At 33.9% G+C, this 11,357-nt stretch overlaps 2 protein-coding genes across 8 annotated transcripts; one reads left to right on the top strand and one right to left on the bottom strand.

The window, feature by feature from the left end:
* Window positions 1-565: 565 nt before the first annotated feature.
* LOC18047528 (E3 ubiquitin-protein ligase At1g12760) lies at window positions 566-4,985 on the bottom strand. 7 transcript variants are annotated; one of them, XM_024188444.1, is made up of 6 exons: window positions 4,176-4,985; window positions 3,974-3,988; window positions 3,357-3,479; window positions 3,136-3,268; window positions 1,480-1,647; window positions 566-1,227 (listed from the first exon to the last, which is right to left on the bottom strand). In XM_024188444.1, the coding sequence occupies exons 1-6, from the start codon at window positions 4,721-4,723 to the stop codon at window positions 1,051-1,053; spliced, it is 1,164 nt and encodes a 387-aa protein (XP_024044212.1). In that variant the 5' UTR covers window positions 4,724-4,985; the 3' UTR covers window positions 566-1,050. The 7 variants fall into 7 exon arrangements, with proteins under 7 accessions (XP_024044212.1, XP_024044213.1, XP_006440562.1 ...); XM_024188445.1 differs by having other exon boundaries at window positions 3,357-3,476; XM_006440499.2 differs by having other exon boundaries at window positions 1,480-1,644; window positions 4,176-4,982.
* Window positions 4,986-5,407: 422 nt separating this feature from the next.
* Window positions 5,408-8,507, top strand: LOC18047527 (replication factor C subunit 2). The gene is made up of 7 exons (XM_006440496.2): window positions 5,408-5,714; window positions 6,260-6,366; window positions 6,466-6,567; window positions 6,848-7,043; window positions 7,600-7,728; window positions 7,810-8,004; window positions 8,101-8,507. Exons 1-7 carry the CDS (start codon window positions 5,559-5,561, stop codon window positions 8,209-8,211), a joined length of 996 nt encoding a protein of 331 aa, XP_006440559.1. The 5' UTR covers window positions 5,408-5,558; the 3' UTR covers window positions 8,212-8,507.
* The last annotated feature ends 2,850 nt before the right edge of the window (window positions 8,508-11,357 follow it).

Raw genomic sequence — 11,357 nt, 5'->3', positions numbered from 1 at the left:
TCGACAATGTTTTACTACACTACAGTATTGATTTAAAAATAAAATATTTTATTATATAATTTTTAAAATTTTAAATTTCTTTATTTTTCAAGTTTTATATTATTGCATCTTTTAAGTTGTAGTTTCTGTCGAAAAAATAAATAAATAAAACACCTCGCCGTTGCTAAATAGCAATAATGGACTTACCCTCAGTTTCATGATATATATATATATAAGTTGAATATATTCAAAAGGCTTATGATTATTTGGAAGAAAAACATTTGAGGTATTTTAAACATGGCTACCGAATGGTACCAAATGATCCCTTTTAAGAAACCTTAGTATTGTTTTATTCAGCAGCTGTATTAGACAAAAATATGCTACGTTTCATTGCTTAATTAACCATATAGAATATCCATTAGTCAAATCAAGACTTAGTTAACAACGAAGAATATCCATTACTCAAATCAAGACGACTTGACAAAGAGTATAAGACAATGAAATGCAATTTCTTGAACATACAACATCCAAGAATAGAAAATCATTGAAGCCTACATTATTACACCACCAACTGCATCGATTTTCGATGAGCAAGAAAGATTTATTAACATTATATACTTTGCTAGCCTGAATTATTACACCACCAACTGTATCGATTTTCAATGAGCAAGAAAGATTTATTAACATTATATACTTTGCTTGTAATCACGCTTACAATAGTTTGTTTAATGAGGGGTCATGAAGGAAAGACACTTTACACCGCGAAACTATAGGGACACACAGAAGCCTCTACAACAGGGAAATTACAAGTCTATAGCATTTACCCTAAAATCCGTACAACATAAATAAAAGGTCAAAGCAATGCCTTGGCTGAGTGCTGCTGCGGACACTGTGCAAGGTAAATATACACAAACAACTCTTCTGAAAAGCCAGTGCAAAAGCAAACACAGCACAACTGCCACCACAAGCATCAGAAACTACAACCACTAGGTCCACTACCGCAAAAACAACAGTAAAAAACTTCTCAAGCAATGATGGGATGAATGGCAGGCACAAATATTTGAGATTCTTCTACACCTCCTCCCTATCTTGGTTGCTACTACTCTTCAAAATGTTGTATTTGCAGAGAGGACAGGTAGCGTTTATGTATAACCACTTATCCACACAGGCACAGTGAAAATGATGACCACAAGGAAGCTCCCTTAGCTCAACTCCATCATCATAAGCAGAGAGGCAGATGCAACACTCCTACATGTTACCACAGCACAATATTAGTTTAATACAAGTTATTGACCCAGCACGAGCTTTTGTTAATCCACAAAATTATAATTATTGCAAATAAAAAAACACAAATAAAATCTGTGCCTGTGACATTCATGTATCTAGCTAGTATTATATATGTATTTTTTCTTTCTTCAAGAAATTAATCATAACAAGCAGATATAGAAGAATAAAGGCACCAATCTATTGAAAGAGAAAGGCCAAAGGGTTGAAACTTACTGCATCCTCATTTGAAAGCACGTGCTCATTCGGTGTTTCTGTGCCACATTCAGTCATTATTCCTCCTTGAGAACCTTGTCCATCATCAGAGAGTTTCTCAGTATCCACCATTCTTCGAAATTTGAACTTTGACAGCCGCTCAATATCTTCTTTGGAAGCTCCTTCCTGCTTTAAACAGATCAAATAGGTTGCATCAAGGCGAGGAAAAATAAAAAGACAAACAAAGATTAATTATATGTACACAAATGTACAAGGCAATTACACTACATAAAATAAAATATACAAACCAAGTGAAGACTGTACAAAATATCAAACAATGATCGGCATGAGGTAATAGATCAAACGAACAGGTAGAATGGTAAAAAACCAATCAAGAAACAAAAGTAATTGAAAAGCTTGGAAGCTCCCAGTCACTATTGATGCACAAAGAAAGTGGTTAAAAAAAAAAAGAAAAAAACTCGTCAAAAAGAATATTTTGTTAATAGTAATAAAAAATCGACAATACTAGGGTTTTAACTCTCTTTTATACCTAAACTGTAAATAATGTGAATTTAGCAGTATAGGTAAACCCAAGTTATCTTGCATCACAAATTCTATTTGCTAAAATAAAAATAACCAAAAAAAAAGCACTTAAACCAAACCCCCACCCCCCCCCCCCCAAAAAAAAAGAAGATAAAGTTCCAACAAGTTTCCCAATTTTTTGTTTTAAAAAAAAAAAGAGGGGGACATCAAACAGCCTTTTGAAGCACTAATATTTGGCCAAAAACTGACAAGCCCCGTCAAACAAGTTGGCTATGGCTCTTGTTCCTCTCGATTAGAACTTCAACACAACATATTATATGCCCAATCCAACATCATTTGCCTCATCTAGCTCTTGTCAAAACACGTCATACATCAACTATGAAACAAAGAGTTAAGCATGAAAAATCAAGAAAGGCACATCAGAAACAAATTAGAGGCCCTATGAAGTAAGTTAGTTTGAAATTATAAGAAAGCTTGGATTTCCACTATTGTGAGGTGGACTAAACTCACAGGAAAAGCCTCAAAGATGAACCATTAGCCCGTGCCTAAAAAATGGGAGGATGCCAGCATGCACAACCTAAATAGTAAACATATACCTCATACAGTAATAGCTAAAAAAGATTTGGCAGGTAAAACTAAATTTACAAGGAGTCCTAGTCTATTTTGCATTTATTATAATATTTGATTTAATTCAAGCTGCTCAGCTAGTGGATTGGCATTCGTGAGAGTGACCAGTTAGTGGGCGTGTGCCCAATTAATCATCAGGTCTGCATTCTGGTCGGTATGCTGCACATTCGAGCCATAATTCCATGCATAAACACAAATTATATATGGAGAGAGAGTGTGAGTGAGTGAGAGAGAGAGAGACATTGAAGATTATAATATTTGGACAGTATATTTGAGCCTACAATCCAATGAACATGCATATGGAAAGAGCGAAAGAGAGAGTCATTGAAGACTATAATGTCCGGACAGTATTTTTGAGCCTACAATCCGATGAAAATATTTGAGCCTACAATCCAATGAACATGCATAATCACACACATAAAAATAGAGGGATACAAAGTTGTTAATATTATAAGTTAACAGTATAAATACCACAGGAATAACATGATGGGAGTAAAAGAAAGCTACCTGGTCTGCCACAGCATATAAGATTGCAATAATACATGGAAGGCAGCAGCAAACAGCAATGCCAATTATACAGGCAAGAGCGACACAAAAAACGACGAAGAATACATCAAACCCAAGGAAAATTATACAAAGCCTGCAACAAGTCACATTGCAGAAGTTAGGATTCCATAAAGAAACGCTCATTAGAAACTGCACTAAGAAGGAGAAAGATAAGGACTAACCAGTAAAGCAGAGGAGAATCACGTGCCAAAGCTTGACCACCTGCAGATACCCAGTAGAACCCAATGATCCACCAGATGAATGAAAACATTGTGTTTGCAGACTCCAGATGTTTTGCAACACTGCTGAGAGAATAAAAGCAAAATCAGTGAGCATTGTTACTGATGCTCTGACATATCCATACAGTCTTTCCTATTAAAGGAACAGGTTAAATTTTCCCCTCAGTCATGACCTTCCATGAAGGTTGAGCCACTTTATAGTTTCATGACCAAGGCAAACAGGATATTTAAAGTACAAGTTCAATTCTGCCAAACAATGAAGTTAATAATCTCCACTTCATGAAAAACAACTTAAAAACGAAGGAAAGAGTAATTTGAAATTCATATTGTACAGCACTCATTACTTAAGGAGACAGAGAAAAAAAAGGCCAGATGCCAAATCCAATTAAGCAATAATTTCAAATTGTACCCAGGACACCTGAAAACAAGAAGTGAGCATATGCGTCATGCTCATATATTTCCACATCAAAACCTCTCAAAACCAAGACAATAAGTTGATCACTTCACAGCACAGTCTCAAAGCAAAACACCCTAACAAACTATTTTCATTCGTGACTTACCTCCAGAAGTTTTTCCTGTAAAAATGAAAAGTAAAACTTCAGATCAAATTAAGAAAACACACCAAAACAGAACCAAAAGTACAATCCATTTGATCAACATAAGTACAAGATCCTGAATCCAATCTACTAATTAACTGATAACCAACAAAATTCCATAAACTTGATCAAAGGTGCTCCCATACAATTTGAAAAGTTAAAATACCTCGTTCCCTCTTCCTCCAATTGATTTGCTAAAGAAACATACTCCCCCGAATCGCCTCTGGTTGTCCCCGAATTCAAATTCCCTTCCTCGGCCCCACCAAACGCCGAAACTCTCCGTCTCCTCCTCCGTTTATACTCAACGCACACACAAACCATATGCAAAACGCATTGTATAGCGTACCCAACAATCCACAGCCCGAGCGGCATATTAGGCCGCTCATTTCGGCTCAATACCATAACCGAGAAGGCCACCGCCACGAAAGCCAGATTCCAGATAATGTCGAGAACCACCACGGGCTTCGAATACGCCCAGTCGCTCTGGCGCTCCTCTAACTGCTCCGCCGCCGTTTCCCGCACCATCATCGACGGCTCCCGCATCGTGCGACGGCTGCTGGCGTGCCGAAGGAATCGGGCAGCCTCGCGGAGGCCCTGTCTCCTGATGGATCGGCGGCTCTGACTGTGAGTGCTGTCGTCGTGGGAGCTGTTAGAGGATAGAAACGGCGTCGTGTCGACGATGTCGTCCGTGGATTGGTTTGTCGATGTAGACATTGCGGTAGCAATTTCAGGAATTTTGGAATTTTGGAATTTTTGGTAAATTTAAATTTAAAATTGGGAGCAATTGGTATGGTATGGAATTAGGCTGAAATTTTTTACTGATTGATTTGATTGTATTAGGGCTTGGGGTCCTGCTCTCTCTCTCTCTCTCTCTTTTTAAATTAAAATTATTTCTTTCGGTTCGTGTGTGGAAGGCTTGGGATAAAACGATGAGTCGATGAGGATGAAAAATTCGTTTATTGATTTGTTTTGTTTTTTCTCAGGTAAAGTTTGTACGCTAATTACGGTTAGTAAAATGTAAAAATCGATATGGCACGCCATGATAATGCTACTGTGGGAGTGTGTTTAGTTTATCTTATAATATTATATTATAATTAATTTTAAAGAGAATTAATTAAATATTTTATAAATTTTATTTTTTATTATATATATATTAATTTATAATTAAAATAAATATTTTATATCATTAATTTTATAATAAAATGATCACTCAGCAAACAAACACTAGACTACGTAATTTTATTTTTTTTTATACAGCGTAATAAATACAATGTTCTCAAAGTATAAATAAGCAAAATCGGCTCATTGGTAAATCTGAATTTTAATCAAATAAGTAGAGAAGGGGTATTTAAACAAATATACAAGCAAGAATGTGACTCTTTGCTATTTCTTCATATTGCAGACCCTCAAAGAGAAAGAGAAGTAAAAAAAAAAACACAAAATTGAGGAGAGCAAAGAGGGGGGTAGCCTTTGAGGATTGAAACAGTCCCAATTTCCCTCCATTTTGCAAGAGGGTGCGAGGGTTTCAAAACTTTTATTGGAGAAAACAATGGCTTCGTCTTCATCGAGCAGCAGCGCCTACGATATCCCGTGGGTTGAGAAGTACCGGCCGACCAAGGTATGCGACATCGTCGGCAACTTAGATGCCGTCGCTAGGCTGGGTATCATCGCTCGCGACGGAAACATGCCAAATCTAATCCTGGCTGTACGTTTCCTTTTACTTTTCTTTGTTACCTTTCCTTCTTGCCTTGTTAAATCACTTTGTTTCTTGAGCCATGAGTTTTCTTTCTTTCTTTTTTTATTTAATATTGATTCTATTTGGAATGGGTTTTTGGTGAAATTGTATTTCTGTGATTTTTTAAAATTAATATATCAAACCCTAATATGAGTTTAGAGCGGATAAAATTGAGTACTTTATCAAGAATTGAAGTGTAATACGAATAGTATTTAACTATTTATGCTGTATGTGGTAATGTGAGATTTTGGAAATTGAGTTTTGTATCATTGGAAGACAGTTTCTAGTTTCATTTATTTACAGTGGTTGAAATGCAAGGAAAGAAGTAACTGATGCTTTTGATTTTCATGGTACTATATTTATTAACAAGTTGTATTGTACTTGAGCTTAACTGAGGTTAATAGTCTGGTAAGAATTTTTCAGTTTTGTTGAGTCTATAGTTTTTCTTGATTTCCAAATACAGAAAACATTTTTTTTTTAGTTTATCTGCTTAATTTGCCTCAAAACTTTTTCAGGGTCCACCTGGAACCGGTAAAACAACAAGTATTTTGGCTCTTGCACATGAGCTGCTGGGACCAAATTATAGGGAGGCTGTAATGGAGCTTAATGCATCGGATGACAGGTTGGTAAATATTGGAGAATTATCTTTACGGAATTAAGATGTTTCTGTATTACTTACTGCATTCCTCATGTTTGTAATTGCTCTCATTTTCTTGTACAGGGGTATAGATGTTGTCAGAAACAAAATTAAGATGTTTGCCCAGAAAAAAGTAACGCTGCCTCCAGGAAAACACAAAGTAGTAGTTCTTGATGAGGCTGATAGGTAAGCGCTGATAGCTATGGCTTTCGATGTTGATGGCCTAACTTTTATTTTAAAGATTTTGTTCGCTCTAGCACACAGGCAAGATTTCATTAATTAGTATATTTTAAACCTTTTGGTACAAAGTTGAAAATTAAATATCAGCAAAAGTTAAATTCTACTGTTTTTGCCTCAGGAACATGATTGGATTTTGAGAATTTTTATTTTTTAACATTATTTTTGTTTACAGCTTATTCATTTAATATTCTGTCCCTATTTTGGCTGCATATTCGACTGAATTTAGCATGACAGCTGGTGCACAACAAGCACTGAGGCGTACAATGGAAATTTATTCAAACTCCACTCGGTTTGCTCTTGCCTGCAATATATCTTCTAAAATTATCGAGCCTATTCAGAGTAGATGTGCCATTGTTCGATTTTCGAGATTATCTGACGAAGAGATACTTAGCCGCCTCATGGTGGTGGTTCAAGAAGAAAAGGTACTGATTTCTTCCATTTGTGATGACATTTCCTAATCCACATATATTAGCGCAAGTGTTAATCTTTTTAAAAGCTCAGAACAGCTAGTATTCTGATATAGTGATATAGGTTCATTCTTGTTGACATAGTGTTATGCTTTTAACTCGATTGTTGGGATTAGGAACATAAATCCCTTGCAGCTATTAGTGTCTGTGACAAATTCAGTATTCATTTTAATCAAGAAACTGCATCTGTTTGCCTTTTCAACTTAGAAAGACATGTTTTGTTACTACTAGTAATGGGTAAAAAGGCCAAAAAACCTTTGGGCTGGAGACCACATTTCTTGACAATGGACAAAGCATTGAAACTTCTGTAAATTTTGAGCTCCTCATGTGACATGTTATTAACTGAGACTGGATGATGTTCAAATGGGAGAATGTGCATTGCAGGGTTTCTTCTTGTTCAATTTATATTTCAAAGAAGTAACTTTGTTAGAAATTAGAAATTTTACCTTAGTCCATGGAACATTTAAGTGTTGATATTTGATAACAATGGACCGGTCTTTGTAAATTGAAGGTTCCTTATGTACCTGAAGGTCTTGAAGCAATTATTTTCACCGCTGACGGTGATATGAGGCAGGCATTGAACAACTTGCAAGCTACATACAGTGGTTTTCGGTTTGTTAACCAAGAAAATGTTTTCAAGGTTAGAATTTTGAAAACCCCATGATTTTATAATAAATATGTTATCAAAGGAACTTAATAATATGGTAAATTCGTTTTGTAGGTCTGTGACCAGCCTCATCCATTGCATGTGAAGAATATGGTCCGCAATGTGCTTGAGGGGAAATTTGATGATGCTTGTTCTGGTCTAAAGCAGCTCTATGATTTGGGTTACTCCCCTACCGATATTATCACAACCCTTTTCCGAATCATTAAGAATTACGAAATGGCTGAGCACCTGAAATTGGAATTTATGAAGGTACAAATATCTTACAACACAATTAGAATAATCTACCATTCTCTAAAGCATCCTTTTTTGCCACATTCTTAATTGTTCTTTCATGTGAGCTTGCAGGAAGCTGGGTTTGCCCATATGAGAATCTGTGATGGAGTTGGCTCATATCTACAGCTATGTGGTCTCCTAGCTAAGCTTTCTATAGTTCGTGAAACAGCTAAAGCAGTATAAGTAGTTGCAACTGCAAGTAGAACCCACTATTATCAGGCTTTTGTAATGTTGAGAATCAATGGGTTTTCTATGTAAACATCCCTATGGGCTTGATCTCCAGATGTATTTTCTGCTTTGAAAAAATCTGAGCTGGTTTTAGGGAATTTATTTGGCATGTAACTATACTGCTTTTGTAAGTTATATCCAGAGCATTTTAAGTGATCTCTGAGGTCGAGGGGGCTTTTTTGTTATAATTCACATTGCACTGTTACTCAGATTAATGAAATTTAAACTGTCTGCCGGACTGAATTGCCACAGTTGTGAAGTTTTAGTAATTTGAATTCGGTTTCCAAAGATGTGCAATTGACTTAGGTTTCGTTCGGGGTAGTTGGAACTTATAGTATGTTTACTTTTTATATTAGAGAATTAGAATTATTGACAGCATTTGATTTGCAAAATGGAGGCGGAAATCAGAATCGAAATTATGGGATCCATCACAATTTGAGAGTGGGGAGTGGGAGATTGATTCCTATGGGAGGGTTGGAAATAACTGAATGAGTCTCTCATTTCCTAAGCTTCTAATTTTGTCCTCATTTACATTTTAATATTTTCAAAATACCCCCTTAAATAGTAATATATTATTATTATTACACTAATAATAATGATGATGATGATGGTGTTAGTATCATTATTTTAATATTATTTCATTCAAAATTATTTATTTTAGTATTTTATTAATATTAATGTTGTTAAAATTTATTAATTTAATTATTTTTTATTATTGTCATTAATATTATTAAAATATATTAAGTTTATTAATTTAAGTATTATTAACTATTGTTATTATTATTTTTATTAATATTATCATTATTAAATTTTATTATTATTGTTTTAATTAAAATTATTGTCGTTATTATTAAGGACTTTTTAGTAATTTGTAACAATCTAATTCATTAATATTAATATTAATATTTTTATTAATATTATCATTATTAAAATTTATTTTTATTATTATTGTTGTTGTTGTTGTTGTTTTAATTAAAATTATTGTTGTTATTATTAAGAACTTTTTAGTAATTTGTAACAATCTAATTCATTCCTAATGCAATTCTTATAATTTAAGTAAACAAATTATTTTGATTCTTATTTCATCTCATTCTCATTCTTGTTCATTTTGATTTCATTTTAATAAACACACCATTAGTGTCGCTATAATGTGTTTCTAGCAAAGAAATCGGATGCATGCAAGTCTCTGTATCTTCTTTTCTTTGAGGGCTTCTCAACATATTTGAGGCATTGATGGAGAGTAAAGGGCAAATGGAGGAAAATCTCTCTTGGTGGCTCAATCCTCATTGTAATAATTATGCCAATTTTGCCTTTAAATATCTTCAGTGATCAAGAGGAAGGGAGTAACAATAACAAGTGATTGAGTTCAATAGTTTCTCATTTAAATTTATTTACTTTAGAGATATAACAATAAGAATAAATTTAAGTTATTTCAAACACGGACATAACTAGAAACGCCTTTTATTTTAAATAAAGGACATGAGTTATTCGAAATAGAATGAATTGAGACTGTATTTTGCAAATATGTAATTATTTTGAATATGTTAACTTTTTTTTTTCAATTACTTGGAAGGGACAAAGAAACATCCTCTTTTTTCTTCAACAATTTATGAACTCTAATAGGTCTCTCATTGGAGCATTGATTTTTGCAACCTTAATGCTTTTTGTTGGTTGGTTCCATTATCACAAAGCTGCTTTAGTAATAGGGGAACATGAAATTCATTTTAATTCCCCTACCCCCTAATTAATTCTAAAGAATAGTGCTTTTTTATCTTATTTTATTGAGAGAGAGATGGTACGATTTAAGATTTGTACATGTTATTAATATAGAGATATCCTATAACAATTAGAATTCATATTTAGACCCAGCCAACCTTGACCAGGACTCGAAGGCCGAGCTTTATTTAAGAGAGAATGGGGAGTGAATCAAAAGGTTTTTGTTTTCGTTCTTCAGTTTGGGGGCTGCCTAGTACTGTTTTGGCTAAACTGCCTTTGCCACTAGTGCTAGTCAACTACGAAATGATTATGATATGTCATCTTGATAGAGTGGTTCGATACTTTGACTGGCATTACACACCAAAATGCTATCTCCAATTCCCTGGATATTTAGACTAAACATACCAATAGTCATTATATTCATATGAGCTACTAAAGAGTAAGTGATAATCTTCTTAAGGTTCATCTGTCTTAAAATGGTCAAAGAAGTATATATTATAGTAGTCGTGCTTAAAGTATGAATCAAAGGAGTGAAAAAAGTGTTATTTCAGGAAATATGAATATTGCTCACAGAATATAAGTCCGAAGCAGCTATGCCACCCTTAATTATGAAATTAACATCTAAAATAATTATAAAACATATATTATAACGAGAAAGCCATGTCTTCTGCTGAGATATGTATACCATCTTCCTTTAGATTTTAATAATTTATATGCTCAATTGAATATAATTTAGAAGTATCACATTATGTGTACACCATATAGAGAGCATCTAAGATATTTTTAAAAAATTATAATATAATAATGATATTCTTATAAAATTGGGATATTCAAATGATATGGTATTTGTATTAATATTTAACACATTAATGATATGATAATCAAGTTAGTTATTACTGAACACATGAGAATAAATTATTGACGATGCATCACCAAATTTGTAAGCTTATTATCACTTGTAAAAATATTCTATTGATGATGTGGGTAAATTTCTAGTTACATGATAGACTACAATATTTTTTGTCATGAAAGATTATTTTTTATTTTTTATGTCTCAACTATTTTTAGAATAAATATCGACCGACCATTGAAGTTTAACATTTAATTAAAAATATATAACACTTTTTTTTCTTTTGTAGCGGTCACCTGAAGTTTACTAAATTGATCAGATATCTACTCTTCATTAACCGCCATGAAAATTGATGATGTCATAGGGGTATTATAGTCATTTAGTTTGATAAGGGTGAAACTTAATGATTGATGGATATTTGCTTTCTAATAAAGCCGGCAGATTATTAATCAGGCCAGATGTCTTCGGCCCACAAACTCTCCAGGCCCCTTTGGAGTCGGCATTCCAGCCCACTTATCAAAGCTCTGAAAAATTT

The sequence above is a fragment of the Citrus clementina genome, unplaced genomic scaffold (genome assembly GCF_000493195.1).
Source record: "Citrus clementina cultivar Clemenules unplaced genomic scaffold, Citrus_clementina_v1.0 scaffold_3, whole genome shotgun sequence".
NCBI classification, from domain to species: Eukaryota; Viridiplantae; Streptophyta; class Magnoliopsida; order Sapindales; family Rutaceae; genus Citrus; species Citrus x clementina.
The sequence above is the reverse complement of the archived record's forward strand: the minus strand, read 5'-3'. Positions and strand labels throughout refer to the sequence as shown.

What these genes read in the sequence shown, in the direction of transcription:
- LOC18047528 (XM_024188444.1), bottom strand. Translation starts at nt 4,723, where the DNA reads ATGTCTACATCGACAAACCAATCCACGGACGACATCGTCGACACGACG. An exon ending in GATTCTCCTCTGCTTTACTG is followed by an intron (nt 3,269 to 3,356) that starts GTTAGTCCTTAT and finishes GACTTGTTGCAG; the next exon opens with GCTTTGTATAATTTTCCTTG. An exon ending in TATATGCTGTGGCAGACCAG is followed by an intron (nt 1,648 to 3,135) that starts GTAGCTTTCTTT and finishes ATCTGTTTAAAG; the next exon opens with CAGGAAGGAGCTTCCAAAGA.
- LOC18047527 (XM_006440496.2), top strand. Translation starts at nt 5,559, where the DNA reads ATGGCTTCGTCTTCATCGAGCAGCAGCGCCTACGATATCCCGTGGGTT. An exon ending in TGCCAAATCTAATCCTGGCT is followed by an intron (nt 5,715 to 6,259) that starts GTACGTTTCCTT and finishes AAACTTTTTCAG; the next exon opens with GGTCCACCTGGAACCGGTAA. An exon ending in GTTCTTGATGAGGCTGATAG is followed by an intron (nt 6,568 to 6,847) that starts GTAAGCGCTGAT and finishes GACTGAATTTAG; the next exon opens with CATGACAGCTGGTGCACAAC.